This window comes from Acinonyx jubatus, chromosome D1, assembly GCF_027475565.1.
Source record: "Acinonyx jubatus isolate Ajub_Pintada_27869175 chromosome D1, VMU_Ajub_asm_v1.0, whole genome shotgun sequence".
NCBI classification, from domain to species: domain Eukaryota; kingdom Metazoa; phylum Chordata; class Mammalia; order Carnivora; family Felidae; genus Acinonyx; species Acinonyx jubatus.
The window spans coordinates 2,475,414-2,496,652 of record NC_069390.1 but is presented as its reverse complement, the minus strand read 5'-3'; the positions used below and the strand labels follow the sequence as shown (position 1 = coordinate 2,496,652).

The window sequence follows — 21,239 nt, the reverse complement described above, 5'->3', positions numbered from 1 at the left end:
ATTGTGACAGCTGACTGCACTCACTTCCCCGGTAAATACGTCACACCCCCACTTCCTGGAGACAAAGCCTGGAGCAGAGTAAGTGCGAACCAGAGCCGGTCCCTTGAGGGTGGGTTACGAGCCCAGAATCCCCTCACCGCCGCTGGTTAACAGTGTGCCGGGAGCCCGACCAGGGCGGAGGCTTTAAAACAAATAAAGTTATAAAAAACCCGGATGGGACAAACTGTTGACGATACGCTTAAGTGTACCCCGAAGAAGGAACCGGTAAAGCTTAAAATTATCAAGAGTTCAGCAAGTCTGACAGCCACATGAAACTCTTTTATTGCTAGATCTTCCCCCGAAAGAAAGCAAATTTTTAAGAGCTCTAAATTTGCAACCGCCTCAGAAACACTAAGTGCTTAGAAGGGTTTCCACCAGAAGTGTCCTATGATTGGGAAGACTGAATCCTATCATCAAAGAACCAGTTCTCTGCAAACCGATTCTGTGTACTTCTGCACAAAACATCACGTCCCTCCTTGAAAAGCTTTTTAAAAATGTATATGGAAATGCAGATGGTCAGACATAATTAAGGCCCTCTCAAAGAGCTCTGGGTGAAGCTCCAGAAACCCGGACAGCGTGGTTTATTCACAAGCATAGAAAACCTGGTCACTGCAGAGGACGGCCCGTGCTGAGCGGGACTCCCTCACAGAACAAGTGCGCAGAAGGGACACGCTCTGTGTACCTGGCACCAGGACTCTGGGCTTCCACAGAGAAAACCCCAACACGGCTCTCCTCTCCCCTATACACGGAACTCAGTTCCAAGAGGAACTGAGAGCTACACAGCTTTTGGAGGCAATACATGACGACATAGCTCTAACGCTGGGGAGGGAGTGGTGCCCTACACAAGATATAAAAACCCTAAGGAGAGAAAAAAAGCATGGACGGATTTGAATATTGTCAAGGGCAGGCTTCATTTCAGCCAAAGACGCAACAAATGAACTGAAACACTACACTGTGTAGTTCCAGAATATACTTTTTTTGAGTCTTTTAATTTTTATTTGAGTTTTATTTCTTTAATGTTTAGTTGAGTTTTGAGACAGAGACAGAGGTGAGCAGGGAGGGGCCGAGAGAGACGGAGACACAGAATCGGAAGCGGGCTCCAGGCTCGGCGCCGTCGGCACAGAGCCCGACGCGGGGCTCGAACCCGCAAACCGTGAGATCGCAACCCGAGCCGAAGTCAGACGCTTAACCGACTGAGCCACCCAGGCGCCCCTAGTTGTTTTTTTTTTTTAAGTAACCTCTATACCCAACATGGGGCTCGAACCCAACGACCCCAAGATCAAGAGTGACACGCTCTTCCTACTGCGCGAGCCAGGCACCCCAAGAATATATTTACAGTGCAAATAAGCAACAAAGGTTTTTTTGCCCCAAATCTATAAAGACTTCCCTTAAAACAGTCAGCAAAGCGTATTGGTTCCTGACAAACCGCGCTGCAGGAAGATGGGACTAGGTGGGTCTGTATTAATTGTGGCTGTGAGCACTCACTATCGAAACAGACAATAAGGAAGGAAGACCCATCATCTTTGGAAACCAATCCAATTAGAGTATAAACGTCCGTGTCCGCGCCACGGAACGGTAGAAAACGACGACGTAAGAGGTCGTCTTCGCCTGTTTCCTGTCAGAAAACATCCTCCTTAAATACGATGCAAAAATCAAGAAGCTTCGAGAGAGGAAACACCGCGGTGGGGTGGAAAGCCAGGCCACGGGCCGTGAGAGCCACTGGGGGTAGACACAGATGAGAGGGGACGGCCCCTGAGCATCAAGCAGGACAGCAGCGCCCCGAGGGCACAGGCAGACGGGGGAGGGGGGGTCCCCGCGGTTACATCCTCGGGGAGGCTGCCGAGGGAGCCCGGGGGCCACGGGAAAAGTGCGCACACGTCCCTGGGCACTGGGGGCACTTGTCAAGGTTGCTGGGATACGAGAAGACTCGTAAGGATGTGTTGTCTCACTCCTTTTCCTCCAGGTGTGGGATTTGCTGCCCTGAGGTTTTTACAATGCGGGGAAAGTGTGTGCTATGAGCTCACAGCAGGTTTATGGAGGTGAAAATGCATATTGTGAGCCTCAGGGCAGCTGCTTAGAGGGCGAAGCGTATAGATATAGCTCCCAGGACAGTGAGAGACCCACAAGTATGTCCAATTGACTTCCTGCAGTGTTTTCAGCCAATGGCCCCGGAACCAGTAGACCTCCGTAGGCAAAAAATTAATAAAAACTAGCCTCCACCTCACACCTTAGATAAAAAAAATAGCTCCAAATGGATCAAAGACTTTAAAGGAAAAACTGTAAATCTTTTAGGAGAGAAGCAGAGGAGAAATCCGGGGGACCGAGGGCTCTGTGAGCGATTTTGGACTCAACACCAAAGCACAATCCATCCAAGGGCAAGCCGGTCAACTAGATCCCACGCTTGCCCGCAAGACACGTGTCTAACAAAGGCCTTGTGCCTGGAATTCAGAACTCTCAAAACTCAACAGTTAAAAAAAAACCCAGTGCAGGGGCGCCTGGGAGGCTCAGTCGGTTGAGCTTCCGACTTCAGCTCAGGTCACGATCTCACCGTTCGTGAGTCCGAGCCCCGTGTCAGGCTCTGTGCTGACGGCTCAGAGCCTGGAGCCCGCTTCGGGTTCTGTGTCTCCCTCTCTCTGCCCCTCCCCTGCTCACACTCTGTCTCTCTTAAAAATAAAGAATCATTAAAAAAAATTTTTTTAAGCTGTAGATGAAAATGGCAGTGTGTGAGACGCAAAGGACCAGGGTTGATGGCCGATCAGATGCTGCGGAAGCAAAGCTAGCAAACCTGAGGAAAGGGCAGAGAAGAACTCATCTTGGAAAAAGTAAGAAGGGCATCAATGCACTGAAGGAAGCAGGTGGACTGATATACACCGCCCTCCCCGCCCAAGTCCCCGAATGAGGCCAGGGCGGGGGAGACAAAAAGGAAAGGTTTCCAAAGCGGAGGACAAGTTACAAACTCCCTAGACCTAAGATACCCCAGAAAATCCCCCCGTGTTTGGGAACGAAACAGCACACGTCTCAACAGCACGTGTCCCAGAAGAAATCAACAGAGAATTTAGAAAGTATTTTGAACAGAATAGACATGAAAACAGAGAACAGTATTTGTGGGATGTCCCCACATGAAAACAGAAATGCATAGCACCCGTTGCCTTGCAGGTAAGGAAGAAAGGTCTCAGACCCAAGAGCACAGCAGCCCCCTGAGATTTCAACCTTTTCTCCAAACGGTGGCGAAGAGAAGCGAGTAGGCGTGTCCGCGCAGGATGCCCCGGGGACGCCCGCTCGACGCTTGTTGTCAGACGCACGTACCCTGTGCATCCGCCCCGATCCGAGCTCCTTCTGCCGAAAATCTCCCCCACGCGCAGCCCTTCTACACGCACCAGGTGAGAGGCCTCGGGAGGGCTGGCCCTGCCCACGCCCGGACCTTGGGCTCCGGCCTCCGGCGCTGGGGGAGAATGAGTCACCGTCGCGCGAACCCCGGTGCGGGTGGTGTCACTGCAGCCAGAGCTGATGAACACACCGTCGGTCCTCACACTGGGCTCCGTAGGAAGAGAGCCAGCCGCGGGGACAGGGACGCGTGACGGGTGTGCACGGCTTAGAGGCCCTATGTGCTACCGGCCCTTCTGCAGATGCTCGGGATGCACCGTCTGACGGAGAGCAGACTCTTCTCTGACCCCAGGACCCCTCCTTCATCACCCACCCACCGTGTCCGGACGTTCCGTGGGCTTCTGCCCAAAGCGAGCAACGCAGAGACAGCAGACGCATTTTTTGAAAGGATGGTCCTGGGTTAAACTTCCTTCGTAGATGGTTTCCAAAGAGCCGCAGGCGACTCTCCCTCGGGTTAGATGGAGGGGCGTTAAAGTCACCGTATTCACACATGTCCTGCGCCCACGTCCCCGCCACGGCACCAAGCCGAGCATCTGGAAGAAGGGCCTCGTGTGCAGAGCCTGCCGCCTCTTCTGTTTGGAGCCGGACCCCGTACAGGGGTGGCCCCCAGCTCCCTCCACCAAGTGACAAGCCTGGCCGTGCGTGACGCAGCCCGAGGCCTGGATTCACCCCTGCGGCAAAGGGCAGCTGAGCAAGCCGGGCGCGACACCCAAGTGCCCGCGGGGCCGTCGGCCGAGCGAACGCTGAATGTGCCCTTGGAATGGCCTCTGTGGACTCCAAGAGACTTGCTTGAAATTAACGAGACAGCCGGTTGATCGACCCATGGAAACGAATGGAAGAGAGCACGAAGCCTTTTTTTACTCGCGGCCTGTAAGGGCTCAGAGGCCGCAGAACAGAACTGAGACCGTCTGGCCCAGCAAAGCGCCGGGGACTCGGCCCGGCCTCAGGGAATCCGGCGTGAGGGTCTCAGACCTGCAGGGACGTCCACATCGTGCTCACGGCAGTTAGGACAGGAACGCGTGGGAGCCGCTGGAAGGCCGCGCGGTTCCCTCCCGACCCGCGTTGGCTGGGGGGGGGGGGGCCCGGCCGGACCCCCGTCTGGAGGTGGACGCGGGATGGACGTCGGCTTCCCCCGGAGCCCCTCCTCTGCTGCGAGGCTGCCACCGGGAACGGAGTGCCCCAGAGCCGGGCAGGCCGGGGGGCGGGGGGTCACGAGATGCAGACATAGGAAGTCTCAGATAAAGGCCTGGCTCCAGATTTGCAAGTGGCCTCCACGCGGGAAGACCCAAGGGGCCCAGGGGACTTGGTCACTCCCTGGCAGGACGCTGTCCAAAGCGGAGGTGCCTCCGGCACTCCCCGACCCCAGGCGGGACTTTGGCCTCCGGGGATCCTGGCCTCTGCGGGACCAGCTCCTCGAGAAGACGGCCCAGGTAACCGGAAAGAGGGAGCCGCCTCCTTTCATCTCACGCCTTCTTAACCCAGGGGTGTATTTTCCTGCAACGTCCAACCTCAGGATTTGTGCCGGGGGGGGGGGGGGGGTGTCCTGACGAGGGACAGGACGGGAGGGGTCCCTTAGAAGCGGTGTGAGAGTAGCAGGATACCCAGGGCTGACCTTGGACCTCCTTGGTTCTTCTGACTCAACAGCTTAACTCCTCCGCCCACGTTTATTTCTTTTTTTGTTTAATGTTTATTTTTATTTTTGAGAGAGAGAGAGAGAGAGAGAGAGCGCGCGCGCATGGGGGAGGGGCAGAGAGAGAGGGAGACCCAGAATCTGAAGCAGGCGCCAGGCTCTGAGCTGTCCGCACAGAGCCCGATGCGGGGCTTGAACTCATGAAACTCGAGATCGTGACCTGAGCCGAAGTCGGACGCTCAACCGACTGAGCCCCCCAGGTGCCCCTGTTGGTGGTCAGATTTTAAGACTCAGTTCATTAAGGCAGAGCCTGAGGTGGATGTTGGCAGTCGGGGCAGGTAGTGGGGGGCGGTGGGGGGGTCAGACAGTCGGCAGCAGGGGGGGATGGGGGGTGTGGGGGTCAGGCAGTTGCATCACAAGCAGGGCCACTGACCCGAGGGGACTTGGTAATCCCGGCGAGGTCGGGTGGGGGGAGTTTCAAACACGGAGCTGATCTGGGGCAGGGCCCTCCAGTCCTCCTGAGACCCCAGCGGGGCACCGTGTGTGACTGCAGCCCTCAGGGCCGCCCGTGGGGTAATTGTAGGCATACCACAGGCTTTTATCTGCTCTCAGGAGTCATTCCAGAAGCTTCAGGGATCCAGAAACAAGGTCTCTGCGGCTTGGAAAGAACCAGGAAGCTCTCAGTATTCTGAGACCGCAGGTGACTTCGTAACCGTATCAGCTTGCTGAGGCTCTGCTAACACAGTTCCACACACGGGGCTCACACTGCAGAGACTCACTGTCCCCATCCTGGAGCCTGAGGTCCAGGCGTGGGCAGGGCCGGCCTCCCGAGGCCCCTCTCCTTGCATGTGGACGGCCGTCCTCCCGCTGTGTCCTCACAGGGCCGTCCCTCTGTGCGTGTCTGTGTCCCGATCCCCTCTTCTTCTAAGGACCCCGGTCACACGGGATCAGGGCACCCCGGTGACCCCGTGTTACCCCGATCACCTCTGTGAATTCCCCGTCTCCGGATATGGTCACATTCTGAAATGCTGGGTGTTGGAACTTCAACATGATTTTGGGGGACGCAGGTCGGCCCGTGGCAGCAACCTGTAGGCAGATGGGGACCCTGAAGCAGGAAGCAGGCAGCTCCTCCCCCGGGTTATCGACTGCCACACCCTCAGCCTGGATCAGACCACCTGGTCCAGCCCAGATGTCGGCTTCCGGAGGAAACACTGACCCTCTCCTCGGTTTCCAGCAGGGTGGCCGGGGTCCGGGTTTTCCCGGGACCGTAGGGGCTCCAGGATATGGGATGTTCAGAACTCCACGCAGGGAAGGACCAGACAGGCCGAGACAAATGGCCCACCCTCCCCGAGAGAGCCAACAGAGACCCCCAGTGGGCAGTCCTGAGCCGGGTGGGTCTTCCCCGTCCGTCGAGGCCGCTCTGGTGCACACGCGGCCCAGGGCTCAGGCGTGTGTCTTCCTCAGGACTCTAGGAGGCCCCTTCAGGGGCCCCAGAGCTCCCCGAGAGTGACCGACAGGCGGAGGGCCCTCGGCAGGTGCCAGACCCGCGAAGGTAGCAAACCTTCGTTTCCTCGAGGTGTGCCCGGCCCTCCCTGGACCAGCTCCGCCTGGGACGTGGATTCCGCACAGGGACGCCAAGACCGCCATCCGCGCGCGGCAAATGAGGCGGGGAGCCAGGGGGCCCTGTCCCCGGAGGCGGTCCTCTCCGTCCAGGTGCCGGTGGCCGCGTGCGGGGTGGTGGGCAGCAGCGTGGCCTGCCGGCTTCTCCGCCCCCATGTCCAGAGCGGCCCCCACTTCCCGCACCTGGCTGTCGCCGACGGCCCGGGCCTGGGCAGCGCAGCTTTCGCCCGGCCGGACAACACCCTGGCGCTACGTGCCCATGCGGCCGTGGTGCTGGACGCGCTCGCCAGCTTCTCCAACGCGGCGGGCCTCTGTCTCCTGGCAGCCGCGAGCGCTGAGAGCTCCCCGGGCACCTGCTCTCCTTCCTGGTGTCGCCGCCACCGCCCGAAGCACACCGCGGCGGCCACGAGCTCCCTGAGCCTGGCCCCTGGCGTCCTGGGGCTGCTGTCCATGTGGCCCTTGCGGCTCACCTGGCCATCTACGTCCTCGCTCTGCACCTCGACAGGAGACGGCGCCCGGGGTCGCTGAAGACCCTCCTCCAGCCCCGCCGAGTGAGACAGAGGCATAAGGGGAGGGGGCCCCTGCCAGCCGCAGGGTCGGCCCCGTCACAAAGCCGCGTTCTTCTGGCCAACCACACCCGCGTGTGCTCTCGCGGCCCCCGTGTCACAGCCGCCTCCTCTCCCCGTGACCCCCCCCTTCCCCAGTGCCCATGGGAAACCCCCTGGGAGTGGGATGGGAGGCGGAGAGGCGACCCGGGTCCTCCGCCCTCCCTGTGTCCAAGGTTCTGGCCCCCTCCGACCCCGCCCATCCCTCCCATCCCCCAGATGAGGGCTGACTGCCCCCAAATCTGCCTCCCCCTCAGCCTCAGTTTCCCCATCCTCGCCTCCCTGGAAAGCCGGGATCACACGACTGCATCAGAAGAAAGCCGTGTCTGGCTCGGGGAACTGAAATCCAGGCCCAAGCAGGGTGTTGACCAGCTGTTCCCGCTTCCTCCAGGTTCCTTGGTTCCAAGTCCCCTGCACCCACCGCCCCAGAGCATCCCCACACTAGTCCCCTTCCCTCCACCGTGACCACTAGGCGCATGTCACCAGCTGCTCTCCCCCGTGGCCGGAATCTCAGCTGAGCCCCGTGAGCAGACTTGGGCTCTGTCTCTGCCACCGACCCCCAACCGATCCCCTGTGCCCAGCACAGCCAGGCGCCCCGGCCTCCACCTGCTGCAATAGTTCGGTTGCCCAGGATGGCGACGGTGCCCTGAGCGTGGCCCCAGGTGTGCCTCCAACGTCATCCCCTTGGCCCAGAAAACACCCTCCCTGCTCAAGCCCTGCACCCCCCGCCCCCGCCCGCCCCTCATCACCGGTACAAACCGCAGTCTCTCCTTTCCCTTCTTAGAGACGCCTCTTCGGAGCCCCCGACCCCTTTTGTGCCCTTCCCTGTCACCTGTTTCCTTATGGAATGTTATGTTTTGGTTATCATGTACCACGTATTAGGGTCTGTCTGTTTCAGACCTTCCCCGCCTGGACCTGAAGCGACAGCAGGCAGGGACCATGCCCCCCCGTCCCCCCTGTTGGCCGGTGTTCCCAGCAAACAGCAAACTGCCTGTTACGTCTCAGCACGCACGTCAGCCGGCGGAACTGGTAAGTCACGACCCACCACGCAGGGCACATACTCCCTGAGGCACATCGACCTTGTAGCCAGGATTCCATAATCACGTCCTTGGGGGTTCCCCCCACCCCCGCCGCCCCACCGTGCTTTCGGCATTGGTTTATAGCATTTTTTTAACCTGGTTAGGAAATACCACTCATACGTGACTGTTAGGTGAAACCCATACCGTTGTCTTCGTTGCCTAAATCTCAACCCGGTTTGTAAAACGTGCCGAATGTATCGGTGAGCGGTGTGCCCTCTTTCTTTCATATACACAAGTGACGCGCGTGCTAACGCTGTTCTTGAGATGTTCGGATTCGAACGATCCTCAGAGCAGCGCCTGGGTGGCTCAGTCGGTTAAGTGTCTGACTTCAGCTCAGAGCATGACCTCGTGGTTCGTGAGTTCGAGCCCCGCGTCGACAGCCTGGAATCTGGAGCCTGCTTCGCATTCTGTGTCTCGCGCTCTCTCTCTGCCCCTGCCCTGCTCACGCTCTGTCTCTCTCTCTCTCTCTGTCTCAAAAATAAATAAACATTAAGATAAATAAAGAAAAGAAAACCATCCTCGTGATGTTGTTATTCAGATCGTACTCTTTTCTTTCCGGAACAAAGGCCCAAAACAGAGCAGGTCAGGTCAAAGCGTCCTACTGACTTACTTTCTATCACCCTAGCGTGTGTCACAGATTCAGACTTACACGTTGATGGTGCCATTTGATGACCGAGTGGCAGAAACCCCGATCCAGGCTGTCGCCGTGGCTAACCCAGTCCCTCGGACAACACAGATCTATTGTCTCTTGGTTCTGGGGGTGGCAAGTCCAAGATCGGGATGCCGGCACGCTTCCTGGTGCGGCCCCTCCTGGAATACAGGCGGCCCCTGTCTTGCTGCGTCCCCTCAGCCAGCGAGGCGCCCCCACAAGGGCACTAATCCCATCACGGGGCCCCACCCCCTTGACCTCCTCCTAACCCAACCACCTCCCAAAAGCCCCATCTCCAAACGCCACTGCACTGGGAGACGGTAAGCTGCCATAGCCAAACGCCACGGATAGGGGGCGTATTTCCTATGGGGCGTCCAGCCTCCAGAAGCCTCCAGAAGCCCACGGTGTGGGCACGGCTGGTGTGCGGTGAAGCCGTGTCCCTGAGGGCAGGTGCTGTGTCCTCACACGATCGTCCTTCTGCATGCACGTCCCCCATGTCTGTTCCTCTTCCTCTGAGGACCCCAGTCACGCTGGATCAGGCCCCCCCACCCCCAGGACCTCATTTTGCCCTAGTCACCTCCTTACAGACCCCATCCCCAAATACAGTCCCACGGGGGAGTCGGGGCTTCAGCATATCAAGCGGGGGACGTGCAGGCTGGCTGGCCTGCTCACCGTCTCTCAGCCCTGCTATTGGCCACTGCTCAGGCATGCACGTGCCTCCTCCTTTCCGGTCACTTCTTCTTCCAAAGTGGACCGGATGCTCGCCGCTCTGTCCACCATGAGAATTTCCCCTCCTCCTCGCTGTCTTTTGTGGGCACCCCTTGGTAGGGCTATGCTGAGCTGTTCGTGCGACGCTTGGACCATCATATCAACGTACCCGTGGACGAGACCCAGGTCTTCCTCCTCCACCGTGTGGCCCAGGGACCGCCTTCGAGTCCTTAAGAGTGAGCTAAAGTAGAGGCTTTGGTGACATGGAAGTCTGAGCCACCTGTTCCTAAAACCTCCTGGACCCACGGGACCTGCTCATGCCCCACCCCAAAGCACCACATCGGTTGAGGACAGGTGGCTGCCTGCCCGGCTGACATCAGGACTCATGGAGTCTATCGGTCTCTACCTCAGGGTGGGTGGCCCAGGCACATGGCCACCACCCGCCAGCCCGCAGTCAGGCCTGCAGCCTCTGCTGCAGCCCGGGGGCACCCCGGGAGCTGCTTTCCAGATTTTGATATATTCTCTGCCCCAGAAGGCCCGTCCCTGCCCCAGAACGCCAGGGCTCTGCCCGCAACTTCCTGCCCAGACCGGCCTGGTAGAACGGAACGAGAAATCACCGGGACCCAGCACCGCATCCCCGGCTTCCCAGTCGCCGTGCTCCAGAGCAGCGAGGCTCGAGTGACTCCCCACCAGCCCCCGAGGGCTCCCGCTGGTCCACTCGCACGGCTTCGGCCTTTTGTTTCCAAGCGGGGCCGCCCTGGGGTTGTGATTTTCAGTGGTCGTGAGGCTGAGCGCTTTTTCCCACGCACGACCGTGGGTTTCCTTTCCTGCGGACGCCGTGAATACCTTGGCCCGTTTTCCCACCGAGCGTCGTCTTCTTTACGGGGGTATCAGCCTTTGTTCACTGTACTCGTGGTAAGTCTCTCCTCTCAGTCTGCAGCCTGACTTGCTTTTTATTGGTGGCTTTTAATACACAGCAGTGTGGATATCTAGTGAGGTGATTTTGTCAGTCCTTTCCTATATTTTGCCATGTTTTTTTTTTTTTTTTGCAATTTGCGTGAGGCCACTCGGGACATTCTTCTATCGCCTTCTAAAAACGTTCAAGGTTTTGTTAGCCTTATGTATTTATTTTGAGGGAGAGAGGGAGCAGGGGAGGGGCAGAGAGAGAGGGAGAGAGAATCCCAAGCAGGCTCCCTACTGTCCGTGCAGAGCCCCGTGTGGGGCTTGAACTCCCGAACCGTGAGGTCCTGACCTGAGCCGAAATTCAGAGTCGGGGGCTTAACCAACGGAGCCAGCCAGGCGCCTTTAAAAACATTAAAGTTCTGCCCTTTGCCTTCAGGTCTCCACGGAGCGCGTGTGCAGTAAGGTGTCGCTCAAGGCCACTTCTCCCAAACGGATAACCAAGAGCTCCGCCATCGTTTGCCGGAGCGCCGCCCCTCGGCCCACTGGCCGGCCGTCCTACCTACCGCATCTCATTTCTTTAGGTGAGGGTCTGCCCCTCAGCCTCCCTGAGGTCTTCTCTGTTCCTGCTGCCACCACGGGTCTCGTAGGATCGACGGGTCCTAGATCTGCAGGTCACGATGAGGTACCCACTGGACTCCTGTCTCTTGTGACAGCCAGATGTGGACGGGGACGTGAATAACGCTGTCACTCATGCCTGGAAGACACCCCAGAACCCCCCCCAGAACCCCCACTGCCCGACGGAGGCAACAGACTGGGTCCAGTCACAGGCGAGAGGGGACGACACTTAAGGCCAGTCTCCAGTCCCCGTATAACAAACGCTCCTTCAAATGGCCCCAAGCGACCGACCCATCTCGTTATGGATGGATTCCCTTGTTTAGGAGAACGGAGCACAGGAAGGACGGGTGGCCTCTGATTCACTGAGCGCCGGGCCGGCTGCAGCCGGAAAGACTCAGGGGCTCCCACGCCGAAGCCACCACGACACGAGGGAGCCCAGCGAGCGGAGACGCCCCCAGCTCGGGGCTGCCTCACCTGAAAGCTTCTCCGCTCACTGGCTGGCGCCGTGGCTGGGCTCGGCTCGGCGGGGACAGTCGGCCAGCACGCCTCCACGTGGCTCTGCCTTCCTCGCCGCGTGGAAGCCTCAGGAGAGTCGGACTTCGCGCCTGGGGGCTCAGCAGGTGTCCCAGCGAACACGGAGGAGGCGTCCTGGCCCCTCTGCACCAGCCTCCGAAGTCACAGAGCGTCGGGCTCCGTCGGCCAAGGCCACCTAGCTTGGGGGAGGGACACGTATACCCCACCTCGGGGTAGCAGAGCTACCGCCAATGCTTGGCGACGCGTTTAAAGCCACCGCGCCTCCGCGTACGCCCTTTGTCCGGTGGGCGAGGAGTAGAATGAGACCAAAACGGAGTACCGCACCTCGAGTCTGTCCCTTAATCCGCCAAGAGGATGGAGCAAAGGAACCAGACTTTCCGGGAAAGACTTTCCTCTTGCTGTCGGTCGGATCCGATCAGGCCAAGAGCCTCCATCTTGTGACGCAGCGACCACAAAAGGGGAAGCCGCCAGCTCCAGGCTCTGAGCCGTCAGCACAGAGCCCAACGTGGGACTTGAACCCACAGACCGTGAGATCATGTACTCCTGCCCATGGCTCAACTGACTGAGCCTCCCAGGCGCCCCGACACCTGACAGAGATCTAAACACTGCAGCACGTGCCCCCCAAGTCTGTCCCCCAGCCATGGCCACGGGACTGCCACACTCAGGGAATCTGACCCAGATGCGGGGTTCTGACCCAGGTGGCATTTCTCCGATTGTCCCCAAATGTCCCCTTCGCAGCTGTTGTCTTTTGTTGCCACGGCCCCTCAGCACCCCTCCATCTGTAACTCCTCGGCCACCGTCTCTTTGTCATTACGCGGGCCCCCCTGGAAGAGCCAGCCAGGCCCGGTGTTGGGTGGTATTTCCTGAAAATCGCTCCGTGTGCTTTCGGTGATGCCCAGCTCCAAGAGGAGAGTCACCTGGTTCTCAAGATCAGATTTTGCACAATACCCGGGCTGCCCTGTGTTCTTTCCACTCTCTTTCCATGTGTCTCTCTCCTCTTGCCAATGTTGAAAACATCCAGGGGCGTCCGGGGGGCTCGATCAGTTAAATGTCCAACTCCTGGTTTCAACCTGGGTCACATCTCACAGTTCATGAGATAGAGCCCTGTGGTCGGGCTCTGCACAGCCTGGAGCCTGCTTGGGATTCTCTCTCCCTCTCTCTCTGCCCCTCCCCGGCTTGCTCTCTCTCTCTCTCTCTCAAAAAAAACAAAAATTAGTTAAAAAATTTTTTTTAAGTTGAAAACATCCAAATTGCCCAAAAACGTTGCGACAGGCCCAGACCGACAGTTCCTCAAAGCTAAAACTCATTCCTGTGAGAACGGACTGGCGTAACTAATCCAAATAGCCCAAGTCCCCTAAGAAGGTCACAGAAGGCCGGGGTCAACCATTCCAACCCCAACCGGCAGGAAAACATGCTATTTTCCGTTGGTTTCAATTAAGCGCATCTCCAGAGACGACTCCCCGAATGGCAGCTTGCGAGCTTGACGTGCTGGGTGTGGGGCCACAGCGACCATCTGTAGACCCTGACAAGGAGCCTTACACGTGTGTGTGGTCGGTCAGGCCAGCTGAACACCACTGGCGCGGGGGATTGAGAACCGGACGGCCGACTGCTGTCCTGTGGCCCTTTCCCCAGCCTCTCGAACTTCACCCCGTGTTTGTGCCGTTCGGTCCTCCGCCCAAACCCGAGGGGGCCTGGAGCTCCACGTGCCTGTGCGAGCGTGTGCACCTGTGCGTGTGTGTGCGCTGAGCGTGCACCTGTGTGTGTACCTTGTGTGTGCACCTATGCATACGTGGGCGCTTGTGCGTGTGCTCCCGTGCGTGCGTGTGCACCTGTCTGCGTGCCCCTGTGCGTGTGCCTGCAGCTCCCCACCTCCGGCACCTGGACGGTGTGAGTCCTCTGTCAAGTGGAATACTGCAAGGCGGGCAGAGTTGAAACTTGACATTAGCAGAAAGCAAGGCAGTTCGAGAAAGAGAAAATACCCCAAGAGTGGCCAGAGGAGTCTGCACCAGCGGTCACACACAATTCCCGGATGGTACGCTGAGGAGAGCACTGGCTCAGTGGACAAAGAGTTTCATTCCTGATCCCGCCCCTGACCTTTGACAGGCTAATTGACTTTCTGGGGCCTCCCTTTACCCATCTGCAACGTGGGGTCACAGAAATTCCTAGCTCACGGAGTGATTAAGACCATGCATTCATCATTACAAACCACTCAGGACAGTGTCCCTCACTGTCCTGGGGGATGAATCTCCAGCGACCCTAGCACAGTAAAGACACGGTGATGGGGCATAAGGGAGCCATTGTCCCCACCTGGTACTTAGCGGCCCTGGGGGACCATTTGTGCCGGGAAGTCTGGGGTCTAATCCCCCCACTGAACTCTGGGCTGGCCTTCCGACCAACGTAACCCAACGGAGTGGCATTCGGGACATCCAGGATGAAGTCACGAGAAGCGTTGCGGCTTCCCCTGGGTCTCTCGAACCATCGCCAGGTCCCGGAGCCGTCACTCGGCTGGGAGGGGCCCTGCCGCAGGCGCTGCAGGTAGGAGCTCCCGCCAACGGCTCCAGCTGGGCTCCCAGACCGTCCGCACCAGCATGAGAGCAAACCATCCTGGACACGCAGCCCCGGGAGCCTTCAGGCTCCAACCCAGCGGACCATCTGTCTGCCATCGCGAGATTGGGAGCCGTCCAGCTGGCCCGGCCAACTCGCAGACCAGAAGAGAGGGTGGGGTCTAAGGTTTGGGATGCTTTGTGACATAGGGACACATGGTGACACATTTCCCAGCTGGTTCTAGAGAGACATTGTGGAGGGCACACGGCAGACCCTGGCAGGGGTGCCCCGAGAGCTGGCCTCTGGCGGCCAACAGAGGGAGCGGCTTCACCCTGTGGGTGCGACACCGAGGGCGGGAGGTGTCCCCGAGAGCGGCCTGTGGATGCCATGCTTCCCAGGCGGGTGAACTCCCCCCATTGATTCCACAGTTTCGGAACCGTTGTTAACAGGGCAAACTGTACTCCTGCCCATGAGCGATGTGTCGACTGGTGGCCCCACAAAAAGATGTTCGTTCCCCTTCCAGAACCTGTGAATGTGCCTGCTGATCCCATAAAATCGCAGCGAAATGGCTTGAACCATGATCACCAGGCAATACGGCGAGAAATTAAGAACAAAATAAAAACAGGGAAGGGTCCTTCTCAGGAACGTTTTTACACTCTATTAAACAACTCTTGAACGAAAAGGAAAACAAAAGCCAGAATTCCAAGTGTCCAAAACATGATCACGAAAGCACTTTGTGTGAGAATCTATGAAATGCATTTAAAGCCGTGTAAACAGGAAAATCTGTACTTTTTCATATTCGTATCAGTGAAAATATGAACGAAAGAATTAAAATTCTCAATGGAAAGAGAAAAAAGAACGACAAAGGACAACAAAGGAAATAACAAAACAATCACGAAATAACGAAGGAAAGTACCAGAAAAAGAAAAGCAGAAAAGCGGTGTGCAGGGCCCCCGGCCCCCCTGTGGGACACCCCACCCCCCCAGGGTCGGGTCAGTCCCACCCAGCTCTCCGCACCAAACAGTGGGACAGGCTCAGGCGCCTCTCTGGAAGGGGTGGGACCTCGCCCTCCCTCCCTGCACCCCTCCCCAGCCTGCGGGCTGAATTCCCAGTCCTTCTGGCCCAGCTAACTCTGACACCTCCCCCTGCCCTGGGGCACTGACCTCTGGGTCCAGGGCCCACGTTGACTTTGGCCTTGAACTCCAGAAGGCTCTGGGTAAGGGATGGGCTGCCCCTCCAGCCGGAGCTGCTGGCCAAGCAGGGGGCTGGGCTTCCAGGCTCCCCCAGGCGAGGGCAGCCTTGTCACCTCCCTGCCCCGTGGCCCCATCTCCTCCAACCTCAGGCAAAGCCAGACCACAGCCAGTGTCCTGACACAGGCCGCGAGGGGGGACAGCTCAGGGCCCGAGGAGGCCGGGCCCCAGGAGCCTCTGGAGCTGTTCTGGCCGGGGTGGTGCTCCCACGAACAGGCACATCCCTGGGCTGGCAACCAGTGGTTCCCAGGAAGGGTGTGGGGGCCTGTGGGGGGGAGGGCTGCTGGACGGACGCCAGCCCGGGCTTGTTCTCGGGGCTCCGTGGGCCGCGGGGGCCCCTGTGCAGCCGTCCTGCCCCCCACCCGCTCCGTGGGCTCAAGACGGCAGGCTGGGCCCGGTTCTTGTAGTGAAGGGATATTTCTAGAGAAAAAGCCTAATTCTTTCCGACTTTTCCTACAGCCACTAGAGCTACAGTAAAAGTAGAAAAGCCACCCCGTCCAGTCCTCGTGTTGGGCACAGATCAAACGCGTAACACACAGGACAGCGCGTAAACCACCGAGGACAGCCGCGGCTTCGGGAGACAGAGAGCCCACACCAGGGTCCACACTGCAGCCAGCACAGCCAAGTGCCGGCCCAGGGGTCTGGTTTCCGGGCCTGGGGGGTTCCCAGCCCAGTGGGCTGCCCCCTCCCGCCCCGGGAGCCTGAGCCGGACCCGGGTCCACTATTCCTCCTCTGCATCTCCCCGCGTTTTACGCGTTTCTGAAGCTCTGGCTTCCGGGGCCTTGCTGACCTGCAGGGACTGTCCCCTTCCCGCTGCCCCCACCGCTCCGGCTTAGCCAATGCTGAGAGATACTGACCACTGCTGGCACTTTTCAAGTGCAGACCAGCCCATGCAGAGCCCGCACCCCCCCCCCCCCCCACCGCCAGACTGGGCTCTCACACTCCAGGGCCACCGTCTCCTGCCCTGTGTCAGACCGCAGGGACAGCCCCTCTGCCCCGGAGCCCCTGAGTCATTCCAGCTGCCCGTCTTTAGCCGGCCTGCGCTGCCTTGACTGGTCCAGCTAGCGCCAAGGTAAAGACCTTGCCCCCACATCCCCCTCCCTCTGCCTCCTGACCAGCCAGGTGCTTCTGGCTGTGCTCCCAGTGGCCCGCTCCTCCTCTGACAGTCGTCCCCTGTTGTGTGGGCCTCACCATTCTGGAGAATCAGGCCCACGTTAGCACGCACCCTCACTACCGAGCCCTTCCGCAGACCCGCCGGTGGGTGCGGTGCTGGGATGCCCCCATCGCCCTGCTCCGTCCCCATCTTGCCATCTGCCCCTGGGGGGCCTGGGCAACCTCGTGTCCCCATCATGTGACTAAGGCCTCGCCCGCGCCTACAGGCTTGGAAACGGAGGGACAGCGAGGCTCGCCAGCCTGCCTGCGGCCTCCGAGCTGGGCTGGGCTGGCGCCGTGTGAACCTGTCCCCTGCAGACGTCACAGATGATGTCATGCCCCCCACTCACCCAGCGGAGCCCCTGGAGTGGCGCACTCAGGGGTTGGACAACCGCAGGAGACGCTCAGGAAAGATGCGTCTAAACAAACAGCACTCGTTGTTTGTGGTTTCGGCCGGACTCCGCGGGTCTGGGAACCCGAAGGCTTCCAGAACCGAGCACCCTGTGCGCACAGACACTGACAGCCCGGCCTCCCCACCACCCCGCCAGGTCCGCACCCCTCCGCCGAGCTATCCGCGATTCCCGGGCCTCAGGGTGGCCATCGGTGGGGTAGGCGGACCGTGGGAGTACGTGAGATGCCCCGTGGGCAGCACGTGTCGCACAGCAGCATCCTGTCCCTGTCCCGGGGCAGCCACAACAGAGGACCACAGATGGCCACTCACAAAGGACTCTGGTCTCACGGTCCGGAGGCCACAGGTCTGACTGAATCAGGGTGTCGAGGGGCCGCGCTCCCTCTGAGGCTCCAGGGAGGGTCCTTCCTGCCTCCTCCAGCTTCTGGGGCTCCAGGCATCCCTGGGCTTGTGGCCGTGACCCTCCAGCCTCTGCCTCGGGGGTCACATGGCCCCTCCTTTCCCTGTGCCTCTCTTCCAAGGGCAGAAATGCTGGGGGCTGGGGGCTGGGGGCTGGGGAGCCGGTGGCCCAGCTGGGGCTCTCAGGCTGTAGGACACTGGCTCCCCCGCAGGTCACCTGTGTCATGGAGATGAGCTTGAAGCCCTTTGAGAAACACTAGGATGCACGGCATCTTCGCGACATAATTTCTGACACAGAGCCAGGAGCTCTGGGAGTCTCCAGCAATTATAGACCACGGGCCGTGGAGAAGGAAATTCCTGGTCAGGAACGTTCCAGGCTGTGGAGCTCTGCAGGACGAAACTTGGAAAAGCACTTTAGCCCCAGAGAATCTGCTGATGACTAGGGCCCCAGGGACTGTGGTTGGCGGGTAGATGAGAAGCGGGGAGCGGTCCTTGGGAAAGGGGGACCGACCGACCTCTGCGGACCACCCACAGCAACACCTGCCCATCATGGGATCCAGCCCCAAGCCAGGCCCTGAGAGGTGTGTGAACAGTCAGTCCAAGAAGGGGGGCAACTGAGGCATGGGGGTGTTAGCTCCTTCTTTCAAGGCCACACAGGAAGGGTGGGCACACGCCCATGGCTCCTGCCTCACAGGTGTCTCTGCAACAAACCAAAGGACTCCCGGAGTAGGCACAGCGTCAGTGGAACCACCCAGAAGGTGTGGCCCAGCCCAGGCTGGGCATGGGGTCCCTGTCTGCTGCTCCTTCCCCTCCCTGCACCAGGCGGTGTGGGGGAGGGGGGACAGTCGCTCGCAGGATGGGCTGAGGAGGAAGGCGAGGGCCAGCCCACAGTGGGGACATCTCTGTCTGAGCTCGTGCCTGTGACTGGGCAGGACACTCCTCCCGCTTCTAAGGAACTGACCGGGACTCCCTCGGTCCGGCCAGCAGCTGGGCCCCAGAGGACACGAGAGGATTTAGGGCCCAGGTGAGGAGACACTTCCCGAGGACGTCGGAGGGCAGGCGCTGGGGCACGGGGATGGGGAAGCAGACCCTCTCTTATTTAAGAGCTGGCGCTCTGGGTCCCCGTTTGGGTGCCCAGGCAGGTGTCCCCGCTCTGAGAGCCAGGACCGAGGCCCCTCCTCCCCAGCTCCTTCCAGGCAGCGCCCCTGCCCTCCGGGCACGGCCTGGCCTCCCCGAGCGGCAATCTGGTCAGCCCCCTCGGTGTCCCTTGGGGACACGGCAGCCCAGAAAGGAGAGGATCGACACAGTCACCCCACAACACCAAAGGCCAACCCAGTCCGCTGGCCCTGAGGACGAGCCGCCGGGTGTCTGGATGTGGGACAAGGCTCAAGGGGACAAAGTCGAGATCCCCAAGGGGACAAGGACAACCACAGAGAAGGGTGCTGGCAAGGATGCTTGGGTGCTGGGCGGTGGGGGGGCACAGAGCCGGCGGAGGAAGGGGTGCCGAGAGGGGAGCGGGGGTCCAGCCCGGCAACGGTGTCGTGTCCGCGGGGCATTAGGTGGGCTCTGTGTCCCTGTGTACCTCTCTGTGTGTGTCTCTCTCTGTCTCCATCTCTCCATCTGTCTCTGTCTCTCTCCTCCCCCAGCCCCCCTCCCCCTTAACCTGGAGCCAGCGTCTTGGTGGCCCCTCAGCCGCGTCTCTGGGCTGAGAACAAGGACCACTGTGGGTCTGGGGGAGGGGCGCAGGAAAGGGAGCGGCTTCTAGAGATCCTGGGCTGCCTCAGTTGACTTCCCTGTGCCACGTTCTCCCTCTCCTCCAGACCGTCCCCAGCAGGACGGGGGCCTGGGCTGGGACAGGACTCTTGGCCTCTGCTGCCCTGAAAGCAGCTGGCGGCAAACGTTGGCTTCTCCCCAGGGCCCGTCACCAAGGCCCCCACCCCGGCTTTGAGGGTTCAGAGAAGCACTCGGCCCCGCCTACCCTGCAGCAGGAGCCCCAGGGCTCGACCCCTGCCCTCCTGCGCCCGCCCAGCCGTCCCCACAACAGCGTCTTCCTCCCCCTCCCCTTCAGCCGGTGCAGGCAGGACAGCGTCCCCGGGGCCATCGATGGACAACACCCCTCAGACTTAGCAAGAGTGTGGTCCCCCCCAGTGGGAAGCCCGGCGCAGGGTGCCTGACGGAGGGAGGACGGCCCCGCCATGTGTGGGCCACACGGGTGTCCCCGTGCGTGCAGAGACCTGCCCCGCCCATTGCTGACCTCTGCCACCACAAAGAGCCCCGCACGTCTTTCGCGCATTCAGCCGAGCCATCTAGCTGGGAGGAGGGCAGCCCCCGCCCCCACCAGCCACCATCACCTCCGTGCCCCGTGCCAGGCACATCTCACTACCGAGTCTCCTGCTGAGGCCAGAAGGGCTGGGCATCCCCCGGGGGCCCGGGGGGTGGCCCCCCGGGCTGGGGCTGTCCTCCCGGGATGACCCCTGCCTCCTGGGGCGGTGCCCCTGGCCTCCCTCGGGGCGATGCCAGCACCAACGTCTGTGCCTCCTTCCAGGGCCTGATGTTTGGGCTCTGGAGAACCTCCAACAGCGTGCTTCTCGACCTCACTCTGGCCGTCGGCCTCGGAGGGCTGGTGGGGAGCGGGCCTGTCCTCTGGCACCTCGGCTTCCGCGTCAGAAAGGGCCCCCTCTCCGTCTACGTCCTCCGCCCGGCCGCCGCGGACAGCCTGTTCCTCTGCTGCCAGCTGGGCTTCTCCACCGTCCAGGCCGCCCTGGGCTCCCGGGACAACCTGTCCCTCGCGGGCTTCTCCGTGGGGCTGGGGCTGCTGGCGGCCTCGGCACCGATGCAGCTGCCTGTCCCGCGTCTTCCCCACCTGCTGCCCCGGCTGCCGGCCCAGACGCACCTCGGGCCTCGTCTGCGGCCTCGTCTCGGCCCTGAGCCCGCCGGCCATGCTGCGGCCCGCCAACGCCTGCGGCCCGCTGCGGCCCGCACCAGACCCCTGACCTGCGCGCGGTACCACGCGGCCAGCGTCGCGTGGCTGCTGTCCCTGGCCTGCGCGGCCTGCGCGGGGGAGCCCGGCGCCCTTCCTCTGGGTGAACTGCCGTTCCCAGCGCCCGCGGCCCCAGCTGTGGGGCATGGCTCCGGGCTCCGGGTTCCTGCTCCTCTTTTGCGGCCTCCCGCTGGTCTTCTGGAGCCTGTGGCCCCTCCTCAACCTCCTGCGGCCCCTGTTTGGCCCGCTGGCCACCCTCCCGCGACGCCAAGCCCTTCATCTGCTTCACCGCAGGCCAGCAGCCGGGCAAACGCCAGCCGCTGTGGGTGGTTCTGCAGAGGTCCCTGGGGGAGGAGGCCGCACGGGGGGAGGGGCCAGGGGCCAGTCTCTGCCTCAATATAGGGCCTCACTATAGGGGCCGCCCCAGCCCCGGCCAGACCCTTCCCGGGTGACCACCCCCCCACACCCCAGCTCCCCGGTCGGGGACCCAAGGGCTGAGGACAGAGTGAGGGCCATGGTCCTGACCCCTGTTGCCCAGCGCGGCCTGTAGAGCCCCGGGGGGTGGGGCAGGAGGGAGGGACAAGGACCCGCAGCGCCCCCCTCCAGCTCGGGCCCCCACCGCACACCTGCAGCAGCGCTGAGGACGGGCGCCCCCCACCCCGCACGGCCCGGGAGGGGGGCTGGAGGGACAGGAGCCCAGGCGCTGGCTGTGCCGGGCTGTCCGCCACTACGACGGTGC

At 60.8% G+C, this 21,239-nt stretch overlaps 1 protein-coding gene across 1 annotated transcript; it reads left to right on the top strand.

The window, feature by feature from the left end:
* The first annotated feature begins 20,071 nt into the window (after positions 1-20,071).
* On the top strand, positions 20,072-20,952 carry MRGPRG (MAS related GPR family member G). The gene is given in 5 exon segments (XM_027045103.2): positions 20,072-20,359; positions 20,361-20,499; positions 20,502-20,578; positions 20,580-20,758; positions 20,760-20,952. Coding segments are annotated over 5 exon segments (876 nt in total).
* Positions 20,953-21,239: the final 287 nt, after the last annotated feature.